Source organism: Gorilla gorilla, chromosome 8 (assembly GCF_029281585.2).
Source record: "Gorilla gorilla gorilla isolate KB3781 chromosome 8, NHGRI_mGorGor1-v2.1_pri, whole genome shotgun sequence".
NCBI classification, from domain to species: Eukaryota; Metazoa; Chordata; class Mammalia; order Primates; family Hominidae; genus Gorilla; species Gorilla gorilla.
This window is the reverse complement of record NC_073232.2, coordinates 43,524,505-43,545,383: the sequence shown is the minus strand read 5'-3', so window position 1 is coordinate 43,545,383 and position 20,879 is coordinate 43,524,505. Positions and strand designations below refer to the sequence as shown.

Genomic DNA, 20,879 nt, shown 5'->3' with positions numbered 1-20,879 from the left:
TGTCTGTCAAAGCACAGTTAAAATAACAACTTAACCAATATGGTTCTCAGACCAACATACTGCTGAAGGTGGGAATCCAATTTCCACAGGCCACCGCCCAACAAAATGCACATCGCTCACTGCGAAGCCAAGCTTCTGGTCACATCACTTAATGAATCAATAATTTAGGAAACGAAGGTTCCTTACAGGCTAGCTGAGGTTAAATTCAACCAATATTCCTACCACCTACAGCTTAGATAGTCTTGAAGCCCAAAATACTTAAAAGTTCCAAAGAAAACAAGCTGATCCTTACTAAATACACTAATGTTCAAGCCAACGTGGGCGCGGTGGCTCATGTCTGTAATCCCAGCACTTTAGGAGGCCGAGGCGGATCATCTGAGGCCAGGAGTTCGAGACCAGCCAGGCCAACATGATGAAACCCCGTCTCTGCTGAAAATACAAAAAGTAGCCGGGTGTGGTGGCGGGCGCCTGTAATCCCAACTACTGGGAAAGCTGAGGCACGAGAATCGCTTAAGCCTGAGAGGCGGAGGTTGCAGTGAGCTGAGATCGCGCCACTGCACTCCAGCCTGGGCGACAGAGAGAGAGACTTCGTCTCAAAAAAATAAATAAAATAATAATTGATGAGTTGTGTGCTTACAGAACCAAGAAGAGGTTTCGTGAGAAATAACAACACAGAAGGTAAACCGATATGGATGGAGGAAAAGGGCACATCATTAGCAATACTCGATGACATCACAACCCAGTGGCCTATTCCCCGAGGCCTCTAAAGTTCTCAACGAAAAAAGACTTTCAAGGAAAAAGCTTAAAAAAAAAAAATGTTCCCCACAAAAACAGACTAAGATGAAAGTCGGGCCCTCAGACCACGAGCTCCGGAAGAACAGGCAGTTGTCGCGGAGACAGCAAATGCAGCATCTACCTGTCCTACATGGCCCTCCGCTACGAGACTGCTCGGAAGGAAAGAGAGGAATAACCAACTTAACCCTGCTTCGAGGTGGTTTGGAGAGGAAGAGGAAAGCTGTGTCTTTCTGCAATATCGTGAGGGAAGCCGAGGCCCTGAATCATCAAAGAGAAGGAGAAGAGGACTAGGCGGCTGCAGGTAAACCAAGGTAGGGCGAGGAGGAGCAGGACCCGGAATTCCTCTACGCGAGCACGTTCTCAGCTCCCCTCCTCGCGTCTCCGCCCCGGTCACGCCCACCACGGCACGGGGGCGCGCACGCCGCCTTCGCCGCGGGCTCCCTCTGTGGGGGCGCGAGCACGCCGCCGTCCTCGTCGTGGTGAGCGCAGCCACTCAGGCTAGTCCTGGGGGTGGGGCTGTAGGGGAAAGTGCTAAAGCCGCTGAGGTAAGAGGCCGAGGGGTCGAGGGCCCTCGGGAGCTTGGTGAAAAGGGCGTTAACCCCCAGGATCCTACCTGCAGGGACTAGGAAAATGGAGAAGGTAGGAGGAGAAACAGGAGACTGCTGCAGCAGACGTGCGAAAGGAAATTTCCCCAGGCCGGGTTTGACCGAGTGCGCATGCGGGCCGAGGGCTGGCGCCTGCGCAGTGGGACAACGCCGATGGCGTCGTTTCCTGGGGACCCAGCTGGGTGGGAAAAGTGGCTAGGAGTTAGCTTGGGAGCCGCTGGTGTTCTGAGCGCTCACCTCTCTGGCCACTTTTTCTCCACGCCCACCCCCGCCCCGTTCCCGCCCCCCACCCCATTACAGCTGCGGCATCTGTTTGGTTTGGGTTGTAATCCAGCTGTTTTGAAGTGGAACGATTTGTTGATGATGGAATTTAATGATTGCTTGTAATAATTTGCCTTTGTACTAGGGTAGGAACTTTTAAGGAATTACTCTTTTTAAGAAAATAGGCATATATCTGTTAGAAAGGAAAGGAATTTATATTCATAAATATATGAATGCGAGGTCATCCCTGCCGTACATGAAGTAAATGTTTAAGCATCTTAGCTCGGACACAGCAATCTGTGTCCGCAAAGCATCGTTACTCTCCTGTGAGGATCTCCACTGTCAGCCCCAACTTACCTGACAGGGCCAAGTCCCAGGATACTTCATCATCAGTATTTGTTTGACAAAATTTTACTGGGCACCTCCGGTGGGCCTGGCAAACTGGTTGAAGATAGAGTTGTGCGAATAGATCTGCACAATGAGAAAGAAAAAAATCCATAATGATCCAATACTCATGACACAGCGCTTCTCTATCTCCTGCATGACCTTTGCTGAGCTGCTCGCCCTGCGTTCTGTCGTTTGTTCATCATTCATTCATCCGAAATGCTCGGAACTGGAAGCACAGTGGAAACACTGCCCAGGTTCTGTGCTCGGCATTGAGGGTAGAAAGACTTTTCGAAGGTCGCAGGGTGTTTCTTAAGATCATTGAACCTTAAAATGAAAGTGTAGGCCGGGCGCGGTGGCTCACGTCTGTAATCCTAGCACTTTGGGAGGCCGAGGTGGGCGGATCACGAGATCAGGAGATCGAGACCATCCTGGCTAACACGGTGAAACCCCGTCTCTCCTAAAAAAATACAAAAAATTAGCCGGGTGTGGTGGCGGGCGCCTGTAGTCCCAGCTACTCGGGAGGCTGAGGCGGGAGAATGGCGTGAACCCAGGAGGCAGAGCTTGCAGTGAGCCGAGATCGCGCCACTGCACTTCAGCCTGGGTGACAGAGCGAGAATCCGTCTCAAAAAAAAAAAAAAAGGAAAGTGTAAAGTGCTTAATAGAAGGCATTGGCCCTCCTCCTGAACAGATTCTTTCTCCTGTGGGAGCTTGCTGACTCTGTTAGATGGAGAGACTTAATACTTTTTCCATGAGGTTTTTTCATAGTAAGTATGAAAACCTGGGATCTGCATAGGAAAAAAGACTCAGTAGTAACTCTCCGTTAATTTTTGAATAGCCAAGATTTATGAAGTGTTTGCTAAGCCTGTAACTGTTCCAAGTGTTTTACGTGTATTAACTAATCTTTGTCACACCTGTGTGAGGTAGGTGCTGTTATTACAGGTTGAGTATCCTTAATCCAGAAATCCAAAATCCTCCAAAATTTAAAACTTTTTGAGCACTGACAGGATGGTCAAAGGAAATGCTAATTGGAGCATTTTGAATTTTAGATTTTCGGATTTGAGAGGCTTAATCATTAAGTATAATGCAAATATCCCAAAACCTGAAAAAAAATCCGAAATCCAGAATACTTCCAAGTCCCAAGCATTTCGGATGAAGGGTACTCAACCTGTTTCCAATTTTGCAGATGAGACAACTAAGGAACAAAAAGATTCCGGAGGGGGAGGCGGAGGTTGCAGTGAGCCAAGATTGTGCCATTGCACTCCAGCCTGGGCAACAAGAGTGAAACTCCGTCTCAAAAAAAAAAAAATATATATATATATATATATATGCCAGAGGTTGCAATTTTTTACATTTTTGCCATCAGACCTTGGCGATGACCTTGAGCAGTAGGATATAAATAACTCCCACATGCTTAGCGTTCCAGTAATGGAACACTAGGCATAAATGGGTTAAATGATTTGTCCACAGTCATGCAGCAAGTAAGTAGCAAAACCAGAACTCAGAGAGGCTTCATAATCTTACCCATTATGCTGCTTTACCTTGCACATGACAAATAACATACCAACAAGCCATTGCTTCAAAATGTCACAGCAGATAAGCTAAAATTGTCTCTACACCTCAGTTTTATTTTTTCATATATAAAATGGGGAAGTTGGGTTAGATGACCTTTAAGGAATCTGTGGTTTCTGTGAAATATTTAATTCACTCAGCAAACATTTACTGAAGTGAACAGCTACTTCCTTACTATAGGCCAGGTGTTATGTTTGGTTCTGGTGATCAGTTAATTCCTGCCCTGAGAGCAGTTACCATCTAGGGTTTATTAGTTTTGCTTTACTCTCATTTACCACTTGCTGGTAGCATTCAAAATTTAACCTAAATCTTTAGAGCTAGAAATTACTTAGGTATATCCTTCCACCTCAGCAGAAAACTGCTTATTTAAAGTTAGCTTTATGCTAATTCTGTGCTCAAGTTTTCAACCCTGGCTGTTTTGTGTATGGAACGATAGTAGTTCTGAGAGTTTGGAAGAAAACAGGATGAAAGGGGAATTCGTTTGATTATATTCAGCTTAGAAGTCACACTGTGGCTACCTTTTGAAGCTGTCCTCACTCTGGCAGTTGCTTGGGTGCTCTGCTCAGCACCTGACTTCAAAATATAAAGTATAAAGCATTTGCAACTGAATAGAGCATTTATCAGGGTGTAGGTAAAATAGATTAGAGTTTTAAATCTTAGGTGAGATATATAAACAGTTCACCGTGGGTTCTACTCTGAACTGATGGGAAATAAAGACTGAGCTGCTCTCCAAAAGATGGCTAAGTTGTCTGTATACTTTATTTGAATCCCACCAGGAATTCACTTAGAGATTTGGACCTGATCCCTTACTGCTTAAGTTCAAAAACAATTCAAAAACTTGTCAGGCTATGTTTTGACCCAGTGTAGTCCGGAAGACTGGATATTAATCTAACTCCCAAAGTTGTTGCCTCTGTGGATATGAGTACAATTTGGAAAGTTATCAGAGCTCAGAGAAAAGAGGAAGAGTGATCTAATAACAAGATTGAAAATGTCAGCTGAGCAGAGTGGCTCAGGCCTGTAATCCCAGCATTTTGGGAGGCTGAGGTGGGAGGATCACTTGAGCCCAGGAATTGGAGACCCACCTGAGCAACATAGTGAGACTTCATCTCTACAAAAAATAAACAAAATTAGTGGGGTGTTCTGGCACGTGCTTGTAGTCCCAGCTACTCGGGAGACTGAGGTGAGAGGATAACTTGTACCCAGGAGGTCAAGGCTGGAGTTAGCCAGGATAGTGCCACTGCATTCCAGCCTGGGAAACATAGCGAGACTCTGTCTTCACACAAAATAAAAAATAAAATGTCATTAATCAATTTGCATTTTTGCTGACAGTCTAGTTATAATAGCTGTTTTACTGTTCCCATACCCCACTTCACTATTAATCAGTGTTACTTATAGACATGTAATGAAATCAGAAACCAAGCTCTGCTTCTCTGACAGCCTTAAATCTTCATCACAAAATTAAGCAAACAGAACAGCCAGTATTTCAAGACATACTATATCATTTTCCTTACTAGGAATCTGGATTTTATATATATAAATTTATATTTGTATTTCATTTCCTCACTTTTTTCTATTTTCAAAAAACATGGCCAGGTGCAGTGGCTCATGCCTGTAATCCCAGCACTTTGGGAGGCCAAGGCAGGTGGATCACCTGAGGTCGGGAGTTCAAGACCAGCCTGACCAACATGGAGAAACCCCATCTCTACTAGAAATACAAAATTAGCCAGGCATGGTGGTGCATGCCTGTAATCCCAGCTACTCGGGAGGCTGAGGCAGGAGAATCGCTTAAATCCGGGAGGCAGAGGTTGCTGTGAGCCGAGATCGCGCCATTTCCATCCTGGGCAACAAGAGGGAAACTCCGTCTCAAAAAAAAAAAAAGAGAAAAGAAAACATAACTTTCAGCCAGGCATGGTGGGTCACACCTGTAATCCCAACACTTTGGGAGGCCAGGGTGGGAGAACTGCTTGAGCCCAGGAGTTCCATACCAGCCTAGGGGCAACATGGTGAGAAGTTGTCTCTACTAAAAGTAAAAAGAATTAGCTGGGCATGGTGGCATGCACCTGAGGTCAGGTCCCAGCGACTTGGGAGGTTGAGAGGTTGGAGGATTGCTTGAGCCCAGGAGATGAGGCTGCAATAGCATGATCACGCCGCTGCACTTCAGCCTGGGTGACAGAGCGAGAGCCTGCCTCAAAAAACAAATATGTTTCAACTGTTTTATAATAAATATGTTCATCTTGCAACTAGCAAAAAAAAAAAAACCCCGAAAGAAAAATACTCAGGCTGGTCTAGGTGAAGTGGTGTTTACAGTAACTGATCACCACCAGTTACAGATTTCTTTGTTCCTTTTCCACTTTCACTGCTTCACATGACTAGCCAAAAAAAAAAAAAAAAAAAAAAAAAACTCAGCTAAAATTCTCTCTGACCATTATAGAGGGAAATTCATTTTACAATCCTTTTTTCTCCCCCGCCAAGATGGAGTTTCGCTCTTGTTGCCCAAGCTGGAGTGCAGTGGCGCTATCTCAGCTCACTGCAACCTCCACCTCCCGAGTTCAAGCTATTCTCCTGCCTCAGCCTCCCAAGTAGCTGGGATTACAGGTGCCTGCCACCACGCCCAGCTCATTTTTGTATTTTAATAGAGATGGAGTTTCGCCATGTTTACCAGGCTAGTCTTGAACTCCTGACCTCAGGTGATTTGCCCACCTTGGCCTCCCAAAGTGCTGGCATTACAGGCGTTAGCCACCAGCCTACAATCCTTTTTGAAGTCCTTTCTTTTAATTGGGCTAAAATTCACATAACATAAAATTAACCATTCGCCATTTTAAAGTGTACAATTCAATATAAAGTTATTTTTAATCTAAATACTAGAAATTTATCCATTACAACAGCCAATAGCCACATGTGGCTACTTAAATTTTAATTAATATTAAATAAAATTTAAAATACAGTTCTTCAGTCACACCAGTTTATAGGTGCAACATGAAGCTACTGGCAACCATATTGTGCAGTGCAGAAATAGAACACTGGAACATTTCCATCATGGCAGAAAGTTCTATTAGCATGGCACTAGACCATTTTTTCTTTTTTTTTTTTTTTTTTTGAGACAGAGTCTGGCTCTGTCACCCAGACTGGAGTGCAGTGGAATGATCTCAGCTCACTGCAACCTCCGCCTCCCAGGTTCAGGTTCAAGTGATTCTCCTGCCTCAGTCTCCTGAGTAGCTGAGACTACAGGCGCCCACCACCACACCCAGCTAAATTTTTTTTTTTTTTTTTTTGAGACAGAGTCTCACTCTTTTGCCCAGGCTGGAGTGCAATGGTGCAGTCTTGGCTTACTGCAACCACCGCCTCCCAGGTTCAAGCGATTCTTCTGCCTCAGCCTCTCGAGTAGCTGGGATTACAGGCACGCACCACCATGCCCAGCTAATTTTTCTATTTTTAGTAGAGATTGGGTTTCACCATGTTGGCCAGGCTGGTCTTGAACTCCTGACCTCCTGATCCACCCGCCTCGGCCTCCCAAAGTGCTGGGATTACAGGTGTGAGCCACCGCACCCGGCCATTTTTTCTTTAAAAAATACTAAATATACTTGTTAGAGGGCTGAGCACAGTGAGACTTTGGGAGACCAAGGTGGGAGAATCACTTGAGACCAGGAGTTAAAGACCAGACTGGCCGGGCATGATGGCTCATGCCTGTAATCCCAGCACTTTGGGAGGCCAAGGCAGGCAGATCACCTGAGGTCAGGAGTTTGAGACCAGCATGGCCAACGTGGTGAAACCCCGTGCCTACTAAAAATACAAAAATTAGCTGAGCATGGTGGCTCATGCCTGTAATTCCAGCTACTTGGGAGGCTGAGACAGGAGAATCACTTGAACCTAGGAGACGGAGGTTGCGGTGAGCTGATATCATGCCACTGCACTCTAGCGTGGGCGACAAGAGCGAGACTCCGTCTCAAAAAATTAAAAAAGGAAAGAAAGAAAATACCATATACACTTTTTAGAATTTTTGTTAAAGTCGTGTAAGCTTCTGTGGCAAAGGGAGGGTTTTGTTTTGAACTTTTGTAAGGTGTCATGTATTCAGTACAGTTTTCTCGTTAACATTTGCATTTTTTGGTATGAAATAGGATTAAACACTCACAGGTAGGTGCTCTGTTCGTAATAGGCCATGATTTCCAAGATTGTTTCCTGAACTTCTTGTTCCAGTTTTGGGATGCCACCAAGTGATAAGTTTGGGTATTACATTTAGATGAAAAGGTTAATTTTTTGTTGTTGTTGTTGAGAGTCCCGCTCTGTCGCCCAGGCTCACTGCAACCTCCACCTCCTGGGTTCAAACGATTCTCTTGCCTCAGCCTCCCGAGTAGCTGGGATGAGAGGCGTCCACCACCACGCCCTGCTAAATTTTTTGTGTTTTTAGTAGAGACAGAGTTTCGCCATGTTGGCCAGGCTGGTCTTGAACTCCTGGCCTCAGGTGACCTATCCGTCTCGGCCTCCCAAAGTGCTGGGATTACAGGCGTGAGCCACCGTGCCTGGCCAAAAGGTTAATTTTTAATGAGAAAGCCAATATGTATTTCCTAACTAGTTCCCCTTCCCTGGGAACAGAACACAGTGTTATTCTGGAATGTTATTTGGAAAATATTATAATTTATTGTTGTGGCTTGATCAGGATGTATCCAAGAAAAACTGTCCTAAGAAGTGTGATGCTTTTATCCTCGTATAACTTATTTCCTCTGTCAAATTTCTGCCTTGGCACTGCCATATCACCCCTTCATAACTCATAAATCACCCACAGTCAATCTTAGTTGACAGAAACAGTTTGCTAATGGTAGGAATTCGTGTTTTAAGTAGATATACTATTCTTAAGCATATTTTCAGTTCAAAACCTGACTGATATTTTGGCCTGAGACATCAATAAAATATTGTGAAAGTAGAGAGGATAGAAAAAAGGGGAGCTAACTCTTTACAAAACTGTATGCTGGCCCTTACGGCAGCTAGAATGAAATGTTGTCACTCTCACTTCCATAAACTTGCCAATTGCTGTTTTTCTTTCTCTGTAGTGAAGTAAGAACTCTGCTAGAGAGGAAATGGCTGCTTCATCATCATCCTCCTCAGCTGGTGGGGTCAGTGGAAGTTCTGTCACTGGATCTGGTTTCAGTGTCTCAGAGCTTGCCCCACCACGGAAAGCCCTTTTCACCTACCCCAAAGGAGCTGGAGAGATGTTAGAAGGTGATCTCATGCTGCTTTCTGAATAATTGGATTCAGACCTGCAATGCATATTAATTGTAAAGAAGCTATTAAGTGGATTAAAGATAAGTTTGCCCTGATTTCAGCTCCACATTTCATTTCTTGTCCCCATCTCAAAATAGTATCTTTAAAAACAAGTCTTGCTCCAGAATCAGAATTTTGGAGCTGAAAAGGACTTTGGAAATCAGTGAAGTCATCTAGAGTTATTTAGATCCAGAAAAGTTAAGTGATTTGACCAGGTTAAAGGCAGAGTCAGGGCTGGGCACGGTGGCTCACTCCTGTTATCCCAGCACTTTGGGAGACCGAGGCAGGTGGATCACTTGAGGCCAAGAGTTTGAGACCAGCCTGGCCAACATGGTGAAACCCCATTTCTACTAAAAATACAAAAATTAGCCGGGCATGGTGGTAGGCGCCTGTAATCCCGGCTACTGGGGAGGCCGAGGCAGGAGAATCGCTTGAACCTGGGAGGTAGAAGTTGCCATGTGCCGAGATCACGCCACTGCACTCCAGCCTGGGCGACAGAATGAGACTCTGTCTCAAAAAAAAAACGCAGAGTCAGCACTGAATCCAGGAATTCTCTTGACCTCCTACTCCAGTTTGCTTTATCCTGGCACCTGTCTACCTCCCATGGTAGTAGGTTTGATGTATTTTTTTCTAGGGTGATTAATCTACAGATAGACTCACCCTGTCAGAAAGGTTCTAAGAGGGAATAAAAGCTAATACATTGCCCTTTTGTGTGAACATGACTCCTGACCCACTGCAGCATAATGCTGTGTGGTTCTTCTAGCACCAAAGCCAGATTTGCATCAAATCATTCACCATCTTGTTCAGCATCATTGGCTGACTGGCTGGCCAAGATCAGGGTACAGGCTGTAAGCATGTCATTTGAAGAGCTAGACTAATACTTCTTATCAGGGAGCATAAAAATCACCTGAAGAGGTTACTTAAAATGCACAGTTCTGGCCAGGCACTGTAGCTCATGCCTGTAATTCCAGCACTTTGGGAGGCCAAGGCGGGTGGATCACCTGAGGTCAGGAGTTCGAGACCAGCCTGCCCAACATGGTGAAACCCCATCTCTACTAAAAATACAAAAACTAGCTGGGCATGGTGGCGGTGTCTGTAATCCCAGCTAATCGGGAGGCTGAGGCAGGAGAATCACTTGAACCCAGAAGGCAGAGGTTGCAGTGAGCCAATATTGTGCCACTGCGCTCCAGCCTGGGTGACAGAGCAAGACTCTGTCTCAAAAATATATATAAATAAATAAATAAAATGCATATTTCTGGGCCCACCTTAGAGTTTCTGAATTAGTCTAGGGTGTAGCTCAGGAGTCCATTTTTTACCAGCATCCAGGCCCTTCTCATGAAGGCAGTCTTCCATATTTTGAAAAACATTGGGACCAGGAGTGGTGGCTCAAACCTAAAATTTCAGGATTTTGGGAAGCCAAGGCATGAGGATTGTTTGAGCCCAGGAGTTCAAGGTTGCATTGAGCCATGATCATGCCACGGCACTCCAGCCTGGGTGACAGAATGAGACTCTGTCTCAAAAAATAGTAATAATAAATTTTTAAAAAGCACGGGAGGCCAGGCGCGGTAGCTCACGCCTGTAATCCCAGCACTTCTGGAGGCCAAGGCAGGCAGATCACAAGGTCAGGAGATCGAGACCATCTTGGCTAACATGGTGAAACCCCGTCTCTACTAAAAATACAAAAAAATTAGCTGGATGTGGTGGCGCACGCCTGTAGTCCAGCTACTCGGGAGACTGAGGCAGGAGAATCACTTGAATCTGGGAGGCAGAGGTTGCGGTGAACAGATATCATGCCACTGTACTCCAGGCTGGTGACAGAGCAAGACTCTGTCTCAAAGCAAAAAAAAAGCTTTGGGGAATAACCTATTAAGGATTCAAAATTTACTTGATTCTAGTATTTTAGTGCTTAATTATATATTGATCTTTTTTCCTTTAAGTGTTGCAATTTTTTTTTTTTTTTGAGACAGAGTCTCGCTCTGTTGCCCAGGCTGTAGTGCAGTGGCTCGATCTCGGCTCACTACAACCTCTGCCTCCCGGGTTCAAGTGATTCTCCTGCCCCAGCCTCCCAAGCAGCTGGGATTACAGGTGCCCACCACCACACCTGGCTAATTTTTTTAATATTTTTAATAGAGGCAGGGTTTCGCCATGTTGCCCAGGCTGAGCTTGAACTCCTGACCTCAAATGATCTGCCCACCTCACCCTCCCAAAGTGCTATGATTACAGGCATGAACCACCACACCTGGCCTTAATATTTCAAATTTACACAAATATATTTTAAAACTAATCTAGGAATATCTGTGAGAAAGATACAAACTATAGGCCAGGCATAGTGACTCACACCTGTAATCCCAGCACTTTGGGAGGCTGAGGCAGGCAGATTGCTTGAACCCAGGAGTTTGAGACCAGCCTGGGCAACGTGATGAAATCCTGTCTCTAGAAAAAATAAAAAATTAGCTGGGTGTGGTAGCACGTGGCTGTAGTCCCAGCTACTTAGGAAGGTGAGGTGGAGGGTTCACCTGAGCCTGGGAGGTGGAGGCTGCAGTGAGCTGTGATCGCATCACTGCATTCGAGCCTGGGTGATGGAGACCTTGTCTCAAAAAAAAAAAAAGAAAAGATACAAACTATAGTTGGCCTTGGGGGTGATGAATAATCAGAAATAATAAAAAGAGTTACGGGTTAAGCCCAAAATCATTTGTGACAGGAAACCACGGGGGGACTCTGGGACCATAGAGCTCCCTAGGATTGGTTTGGGTTATGCCTAGTGGTGAGGTAGATGACCAGGTAGCATATGTAATTAGTGATACATGTACTTCTCTCTTTGCCTTTTTATTTTCTTTAATTGTGTTAACTAAATACTCAAGTTAGTATCACTGAGTCTGGTTAGAAGTAGTGAACAATTGGGGCCCTGTTACCATATTTGGTGCTAAAACTATATTATGACTTCATTTATATGCAGCAAAGACCTAGTATTAAGGAAGTTTCCCACAAAACAAATCAAAAATGGGAGACACTTAAATTGCTTAATGAGTTTTATAGCAGCAGAAGAATCCGTATTCAACAATGGAGCTCTAAGATTAAAGTCATTTAAATTCTAGCTATAAGAGGAATTTAATACAGGAGGTACCTCCACAGTCTCAAAGCTATCAGCATTCTTTGTCAGTATACACCAAATTATGTGGAGATATTGAAGAAGAAAGGCTTCTGAGATTAGTCTGAATGTTGATGTTCTAACGAGTTATAGATCTATCCATTTTTATTCCATCTCAATATGCTTCATGGAGAAATGTGTTGTGTTTCTGTTGTAGGATACATTTATATTAAGTATAAATACACAGTGCACAGTTTTTATTGTGTTTCTTACATTTCAAGTTTTACCAATAATCTTAAATCTTAAAAAGATTAAGATAATCTTTAAAAATCTAAAATCTTAAGAATATAAAGAGTATTACACTTAAAGACTGTGAAAAATAATGTAGAGATGGCAATGCCTAAACCCATTTAATATTCTTGGTCAAATCAAGAATATTAAATTGAGAAGAGTACTCTGAAATGTAAGGATGTTGGATTTGGAAGCATTTTCTACCATGTTTATAGGTGATACTATTCTATTATACAATAAATCTAACACGCATGTACCTGACCAATAATAGTTTAATAGAATATGAAAATAGAGGCCGGGCGCGGTGCCTCACGCCTGTAATCCCAGCACTTTGGGAGGCCGAGGTGGGCGGATCACCTGAGGTCAGGAGTTCGAGACCAGCCTGACCAATATGGTGAAACCCCGCCTCTACTAAAAATACAAAAAAAAAAAAAAAAAAGCATTGTGGTGTGTGCCTATAGTCCCAGCTACTCGGGAGGCTGAGAGAATTGCTTGAACCCAGGAGGCGGAGGTTGCAGTGAGCCGAGATCATGCCACTGCCCCCCAGCCTGGGCGACAGAGTGAGACTCGGTTAAAAAAAAAAAAAGAATATGAAAATAGAGCAGGAAGGGTTGCCTGTCAAGAGTAAGGAACAAAAGCAGTTAGGAATCAAGGATGGATGCTGTTTTTAATCTCGAAAGGTTCAACTTGATGTTACATCCTTGTGAGTCTAGGATAGTAAACCCAAATCACCTGTACTTAACCTTGTGAATTAACTTTTTTGTGCCTCTGCTCTCTGATAACAGACACCTCACATAAGCAGCATACAGCAGTTTGCAGCATTCTCCTGCCCTTGGCCAAAATTGTCCTCACCCAGTTATTACTGAGCACATTAGAAACTGCCTTCCAGCCCATCAGTGGCTGTATTTTAGAGACATTGTAGCCACTGAAGTATAAATTATCTGGCATTGTCTAATATTCTTTTTAATGTATTTGTTACCATCCTTATTTATTGGAGTTGGCTATGGTGTTAGATTTGTGTAATTTACTGAACTTTTCCCTGTTTATGACCTGTGCTTGTCCCTGACAAGGAAAGCTGATGTATTGCTACCTGCTGTGTTACAAAGGGTTTGATTACAGTTTCTAAATGGAAGAGATTGCCCCCAGCTGACTCCGTTCTGGAGCAATTCCAGGCTTTAGACTGGTACTGATACCACATCTAATAGGATGTGGCTAAGAAGCAATTGGACTTGGACGTTAATAGGGAGCTGCAAATCATCAAAAGTGTGTTCCACAGGCATATAGTGTGGTGGAGTGAAATGCAGAGGTGCCTTTTTGAAAGTTTAGCTTATATCCTTTTGCTTTGAAGTTCATTACCAAGGAAAATATGCAAATATCACAACTTAACCATTTTATCCTAATGGTGCCTGTGATTAAATGTGAGAGGTGGCACTTTCAGGAGCTTCCATATACATCTTGGCCTGATCCTTGTAGCCTGTAATTCCCACTGCCTTGTGTGTAATCCTGAAGTTCAGGATCAAACCACCTGGGAGGTAAACTCTAATTGTCTATGCTTTCCTCTTTCTAAAATAAAATATGAGTTATAATGGGACTTTTTAAGCAAGAATATGAATAGGATAATGACTGCTGACATTCAAACCTCTTTTCTTTTTTGAGACTGAGTTTGAATTTACAGAATGTAACACTGTCTCTGAAGAATACAAAAAGTATACATCCCAATAATTATACTTTCATTTTTTTTTTCTCTCTTTTTTTTTTTTTTGATCACTTTGAAGATGATATTGGAAGGATGCCCTCTTGGTTATATATTCAAGCTCTTTGGATACAGTATCTATAGTTGTTGTTTTTTTTAATTGGTTATTGTGACTTCTGAAATAAGGTCTCCTTTGTGTGAAACTCAGCATGAGGCCAGAATGTGTTAGTCCTGTCTGCTTGCCATTTAATACCTGGCCAACACAACAACCCATGATTGATGGGTGAATGCTTGAGACCTAGTAGTGCTGACGTGAAGTACTGCCTGAAAAAGGACAGCTGTGTCCTCTCTCCCCGTTTGTTTTAGGATTTTCGTAATAAGGTACATCCCCCAAATGGTTTCTGCTACCTTTTTAAAAATCAAATGTTTCTACGTGAGCTGTAAATTTTTGAGAATATGTTTTGCTGTATCAGCCCTTGCCTGACAAGGAATAACATGAACTAGCTTATGTTTCATGATCATCTTCCAAGTGCTGTGGCAACTGAGTTGGCCACTTCTTGTTGGCAGTTCTTGGCACCAGTACAATTCTAGGTTCTGAACTTGCACCATACTCTTATCGTCATCCAAATTGCAGTGTTTTGGTTCAGTTGGAAAATCAAGGTTACAGTTTGCGTTCACAGAATGAAATTTCCCAGCAGTGTTCTGTGATTGTCAGAGTGATGTAACTTGATATATTAAAAGTCAACAATTGTTTTTTCCTCAGCTTTGTTTTTTAGACTGAAAATGATTTGGAGTTTTGGTGAACCTTTATATTTTGACACTACAGGAGCCAGCCACAAGTCCAAATGTGTCAGCTGCCAGTGTTTGCTTGACATACAGGAGAACATTAAGGAACTCTCAGGTTGGGAGGAGGGAAGTGTTGACCAGGACATCAGATGGAGGTTTCTTGTTTTTGTTTTTTTAAACACTATTTTTAAACTCTTAAGTAGAGGGACTATTTTAATATTCTAGGTATAGAATAAATAGCTTTTATAACAGTCTTAGTTCTAAATGAAACAGAACCCGTCTTTGTAAACACTGAGAACTAGACCCTGAATGTACAAGCAGGGAAAAGAATAGACAAGTTTACTTGGTTTATCAGAAGCCATAAAACCCTTAGAGCAGATTAAAACCTTTTCTCCTTTTGTTTGTAGATGGCTCTGAGAGATTCCTCTGCGAATCTGTTTTTAGCTATCAAGTGGCATCCACGCTTAAACAGGTGAAACATGGTAAGCACATGAGTGTTGCGTACTTGACTGTGAGAATAAATTTGCTAGGGGGTGGATGAGGCTGTGACAAAAATCCCCAAACTCAGAAAGGCTATTTTAGTGGACTTCCTAAATTAAAGAACATTCTAGGTATTAATCTAGTCATAATGTCCACATTGAGGCTTAAGGTTGAGGCCGAGTGCAGTGGCTCACGTTTGTAATCCCAGCACTTTGGGAGGCTGAGGTGGGTGGATCACTTGAGGTCAGGAGTTTGAGACCAGCCTGGCCAACATGGTGAAACTGCATCTCTACAAAGAAAAAATTAGTCAGGCATGGTGGCGCATACCTGTAGTCCCAGCTACTTGGGAGGCTGAGGTGGGAAGATCACTTGAGCCCGGGAGGTTGAGGCTGCAATGAGCCGGAATCACACCACTGCACTCTAGCCTGTGCAACAGAGACCCTGTCTGAAAAACAAAAAAAGTTGGTCCTCCAGGGAGTCAGTGCTTCCTGCTCCTCTTGTGTTACTTTTTCCTCTCCTGTCTGAAACCTCCTTTTACTGTTGTCCTCCACTGGTTACCATCATCATCTTCAAGTATTTGTACGATACCTCCTGGTCTGTCTATACTCTAACATCCTGATAACACTTTTTCTGTTACATTAGGCCTCACCAGGCCTTCATTTCTGCATCAACAAACTGTGTTCCCCCTCCAGACCATTTCTCCATTGAAACTTTATGTAGGGGGAAAGCTGTAATTGCCTCTAACCCTAGGATTTTAGTCCACAAATCACTATGGCATAGAGGATGAGTACTTTTTTTAGGAACAGAGCACATCCAGGCCGGGTGCAGTAGCTCATGCCTCTAATCCCAGCACGTTGGGAGGCTGAAGCAGGAAGACTGCTTGAGCCCAGGAGTTCAAGACTGACCTGGGCAACATGTGAAACCCCATATCTAAAAAAAGAAAATACAAAAATTAGTGGAGAATGGTGGTGCATGCCTGTGGTCCCAGCTACATGGGAGGCTGAGTTGGGACGATCGCTTCAGCCCAGGAGGCATACTCCAGCCTTGGTGACAGAGTGAGACCCTGTCTCTGGAAAAAAATAGGGCACATCCTGAAAATGTGATCATTTTATTTTAAAATGACTTATTTTTTGAGACGGAGTCTCTCACTGTCACCCGGGCTGGAGTGCAATGGCATGATCATGGCTCACTGCAACCTTTGCCTCCTGGGTTCAAGTGATTCTCCTTCCTCAGCCTCCCAAATAGCTGGGACTACAGGTGCACGCCACCACGCCCAGCTAATTTTTGTATTTTTAGTAGAGATGGGGTTTTACCATGTTGGCCAGGATGGTCTTGATCTCTTGACCTTGTGATCCGCCTGCCTTGGCATCCCAAAGTGCTTGGATTACAGGCATGAGCCACTGCGCCCAGCCTTTCTTCTTTTAACATTAGAAGAAACTTCCAACTTAAAAAAAAAAAAAAATAGGCCGGGCACAGTGCCTCATGCCTATAATCCCAACAATTTGGGAGGCTGACACAGGCGGATCACCTGAGGTTGGGAGTTCGAGACCGGCCTGACCAACATGGAGAAACCCCATCTCTACTAAAAATACAAAATTAGCCAGGCATGGTGGCGTATGCCTGTAATTCCAGCTACTCGGGAGGCTGAGGCAGCAGAATTGCTTGGACCCAGGAGACAGAGGTTGTAGTGAGCTGAGATCACACCATTGCACTCCAGCCTGGGCAATAAGAGTGAAACTCTGTCTCAAAAAAAAAAAAAGAAAAAAGAAAAAAAAAATTAAGCTTCTGACCAGCATAGAATAAGACCCCATTATGAGAATTTTGAGGATCGGGCACAGTGGCTCACGTCTGTAATCCCAGCACTTTGGGAGGCCGAGGCAGGCAGATCACCTGAGGTCAGGAGTTCGAGACTAGCCTGGCCAACATGGTGAAACCCCATCTCTACAAAAATAAAAAACTTAGCCGGGCACGATGGCGGGTGCCTGTAGTCCCAGCTACTCAGGAGGCTGAGGCGGGAGAATCACTTGAACCCGCGAGGCAGAGGTTTCAGTGAGCCAAGATCACGCCATTGCACTGCAGCCTGGGCAACAAAGCAAGACTGCATTCCCCACCCCCACCCCACCCCCCCAAAAAAAGAGAGAGAATCTTGAGGGGAAAAAAAAAATCCATCTAGAAATTTTTTTTTTTTTTTTTGAGACGGATTCTCACTCTGTCACCAGGCTGGAATGCAGTGGCACGATCTCGGCTCACTGCAACCTCTGCCTCCAGGGTTCAAGCGATTCTCCTGCCTCAGCCTCCCGAGTAGCTGGGACTACAGGCGCATGCCACCACGTCCAGCTAATTTTTTTTGTATTTTTATAGAGACGGGGTTTCATCATATTGGCCAGGATGGTCTCGATCTCTTGACCTCGTGATCCGCCCGCCTCAGCCTCCCAAAGTGCTGGGATTATAGGCGTGATCCACCACACCCGGCCTAGAAATTATTTTTATACCAGTCATCATCTTGGTGGCTGGTGGCAGTCTCATGGGTAATACGTTGTTGCATAATATTCTCTCCTTGACTCCTTACAGATCAGCAAGTTGCTCGGATGGAAAAACTAGCTGGTTTGGTAGAAGAGCTGGAGGCTGACGAGTGGCGGTTTAAGCCCATCGAGCAGCTGCTGGGATTCACCCCCTCTTCAGGTTGATACTGCCTGGATGGTCACCTCCGGTGCGCAGCAAGTGCAAAGCCAGTGGGGGACTTTCTCACAGCTTACATAGCCATCCAGAGATCCATAGCTACGTCGCTGAATTGTTAATGCACATTTGTACTTGGTTTCTCTGTATCTATTCACAGGCAACAAATACTTATATGTGTGATCTTTCAGGGAATATTTTGTTTATTTGTTTTTAAAAGTATTGGGAATCAGATTAAGACAATCGGTTTCAGAGAACCAGGAGGTTTGGGGTTAAGAGATACTCAAAAATTTTCACAAGCCAGGTAGGGCATATATCAGATTTGGCCAACTGAATGGCGTCTGTCCTGTCATCCATATGGTGCCTGGAAATATTTACCAGTCAAGGTCAAAGTCAGCATCTGTGGTTAAAAATATAGCATTCTGACCTAAAAAAGTTATTTTGCAGATGAATGTGATTTCAACTCAGGACCTATCCAAATGAGGAATTTTTAAATATTCATTTTTTTTTTCCTATTTTTAGACATCAATTCTATAGATTCTAACTTTTTCTAACCTCTTCTAGACATGCCAAATGCTGGGAAAAAGAAGTGCTTTTTGGATATGGCAGCACTTGTAAAAATACAGCAGTAAGCAAAATCCTTTTAAACACAGAAATCCTGAGTTCTTCTCATTGGTGGACTCAAGCAATTCTGTAGCAAATAAATCCTTTGAAAGAGCTCCAAATTGGTGGCATTATCCTTTCAAAATCTCAAGGATTTGGGATGAAGTGAAGAGGTCAAATTACTTTTTAGAAGAAGGGAATCTAAAAACCATCTCTCCTAAACAAATGGTAGAGTGGCTTTACTTAAGGGATATTTGTCTTTATAGGAGTACATAAATTTATCTTAATGATATTTAAGTAGTTTTTTTTTTTTTTTTTTTTTTGAGACGAAGTTTTGCTCTTGTTGCCCAGGCTATATCGCAATGGCGCGATCTCGGCTCACTGCAACATCCGCCTCCCGGGTTCAAGCAATTCTCCTGCCTCAGCTTCCCAAGTAGCTGGGATTACAGGCACCCACCACCACACCCGGCTAATTTTTTGTATATTTAGTAGAGACGGGGTTTCACCATGTTGACCAGGCTAGTCTTGAACTTCTGATCTCAGGTGATCCACCTGCCTCAGCCTCCCAAAGTGCTGGGATTACAGGCGTGAGCCACTGTGCCCAGCCAATTTTTTTTTTAAGAGACATGGTCTTGCTATGTTGCCCAGGTTGGTCTTGAACTCCTGGCCTCAAGAGATCCCCTCCCCCCCAACCTCGGCCTCCAAAGTGCTGGGATTACAGGCATGAGCCACCGCGCCTGGCCTCAAGTAAGTTTTTATACCATGATAGGGGAAAACCTGGAAGGCTAAGAGATGTACTGTTTTCCTTCATGGGACCCCACTTTCCACAGTAAACAACTGGTATAATCATTTATTACGTTGTATGCAAATTTTGCCTTAGACAACATTTGTCTGGTTCCTTATTAATAACTTGCACCTGATCTGCTTATAGTTGTTAATTATAAGTAAATATAATCCCAGTAGCAATTAGCCTTAATCTCAAGAGTTCAAAATGTTTAACACATTCTACCTGACGGGAGGTGGTGACCTCATTCAGTCGGTTAAGAGCCTGAGCCCTGTGAAGTTAAACACCTGCTCATGGTCACATAGCCCAGGCAGAAGAAAACCTCGGACTTGGAATAGATCCCAGTTGCCTGATAATTCATCTCATTATTGCCTCTAAAGCAAATTGGAGACTGGGCACAGTGGCTCCCACCTTTAATCCCAGCACCTGGGAAGGCTGAGGTGAGTGGATCACTAGAGGTCAGGAGTTCAAGACCAGTCTGGCCGACATGGTGAAACTCAGTCTCTATTGAAAATACAAAAATTAGCCCAGTGTGGTGGCACATACTTGTAATCCCAGCTACTCAGGAGGCTGAGGCATGAGAATCGCTTAAACCCAGGAGGCGGAGGTTGCAGTGAGCTGAGATCACACCATTGCACTCTAGTCTGGGTGACACAGCAAGACTCTGTCTCAAAAAAAAAAAATAAAGCCGGGCGTGGTGGCTCACGCCTGTAATCCCAGCACTTTGGGAGGCTGAGGTAGGCGGATTGCCTGAGATCGGGAGTTCGAGACCAGCCTGGCCAACATGGTGAAACCTTGTCTCTACTAAAACTACAAAAAAAATTAGCCGGGCGTGGTGGCGGGTGCCTGTAATCCCAGCTACTCAGGAGGCTGAGAGGCAGGAGAATCATTTGAACCCGGGAGGCAGAGGTTGCAGTGAGTGGAGATCGTGCCTGTGTGCTCCAGCCTGAGCAACAAGAGCAAAACTGTCTCAAAAAAAAAGAAGAAAATAAATAAATAAAAATCAGAGCACAAGAAGTAGCAGTCCACCAACTCACATTTTCCATATTAATAATTCTTAACTAAAAGAAGTTCCATATTCGACAGCATTTTAGTTTTTTAATAGTACTTATTAGCATCAACCATCTTGATAATCACCAAGGGAAAAATTAAAAATACCTAGACTGCAACAAACCTTTAAATCGGATTTTCAGTGAGAATTTAGAAGCAGTCACTACCTTTCTCGTTTCATTTGTGTAACCATGCAGCATAGGCACTGTGTTACATCATCTTTACGCTTTGGTATTTGAACTTATTACAGAATTTTTTCTCTAAATTGGATGTTTCTTTATATGACCTTGGAAACTGAAGTGATCTTAGCATTAAACAAAAATGCTTTTCGAAGCACCTTTCTCATTGATCACTTAGCTGCTATTTTAGTCTTACCAAGAATAAGACTCTCACAATTTTTTAAAGAGAGTACCTCCCTCTCTGTACCTTTCTGTCAGTCATTATGTTGCATCGTCCACAACGCCTGTTACTATGCTTTGGGCTCAAAGATGGTCCCAGTTGCTGATCTGTCATCTGTCTTCTCTTGTGCCAGTCACTCACAGGCATGAATTATAA

The 20,879-nt window shown here is 43.8% G+C and overlaps 2 protein-coding genes across 14 annotated transcripts in view; one reads left to right on the top strand and one right to left on the bottom strand.

Annotated features, from left to right (window-relative positions):
- The window catches only part of ASCC1 (activating signal cointegrator 1 complex subunit 1), a 121,069-nt gene extending 118,549 nt beyond the window's left edge, over positions 1-2,520 (bottom strand). The window contains exon 1 of one of the 7 annotated variants that reach the window (XM_055353511.2): positions 2,019-2,520. In XM_055353511.2, coding sequence (XP_055209486.1) covers positions 2,019-2,051 — 33 coding nt within the window. In that variant the 5' untranslated portion in view covers positions 2,052-2,520. Of the gene's footprint in view, positions 1-916; positions 1,199-2,018 lie in introns of those variants that run through there. The other 6 variants (XM_055353509.2, XM_055353510.2, XM_063709992.1 and 3 more) reach the window with 6 other exon arrangements.
- Positions 1,194-20,657, top strand: ANAPC16 (anaphase promoting complex subunit 16). Of its 7 annotated transcripts, none has more exons than XR_010135189.1 (5): positions 1,194-1,340; positions 8,663-8,831; positions 15,139-15,213; positions 17,783-18,923; positions 20,141-20,657. XR_010135189.1 is itself a non-coding variant. In XM_055353515.2 (5 exons), the coding sequence occupies exons 3-5, from the start codon at positions 8,690-8,692 to the stop codon at positions 17,896-17,898; spliced, it is 333 nt and encodes a 110-aa protein (XP_055209490.1). In that variant the 5' UTR covers positions 1,213-1,340; positions 5,211-5,528; positions 8,663-8,689; the 3' UTR covers positions 17,899-20,657. The 7 variants fall into 7 exon arrangements, 3 of the variants coding, with proteins under 3 accessions (XP_055209491.1, XP_055209490.1, XP_055209489.1); XR_010135186.1 differs by having other exon boundaries at positions 1,210-1,340; positions 20,133-20,657; XR_010135188.1 differs by having other exon boundaries at positions 1,213-1,434.
- The last annotated feature ends 222 nt before the right edge of the window (positions 20,658-20,879 follow it).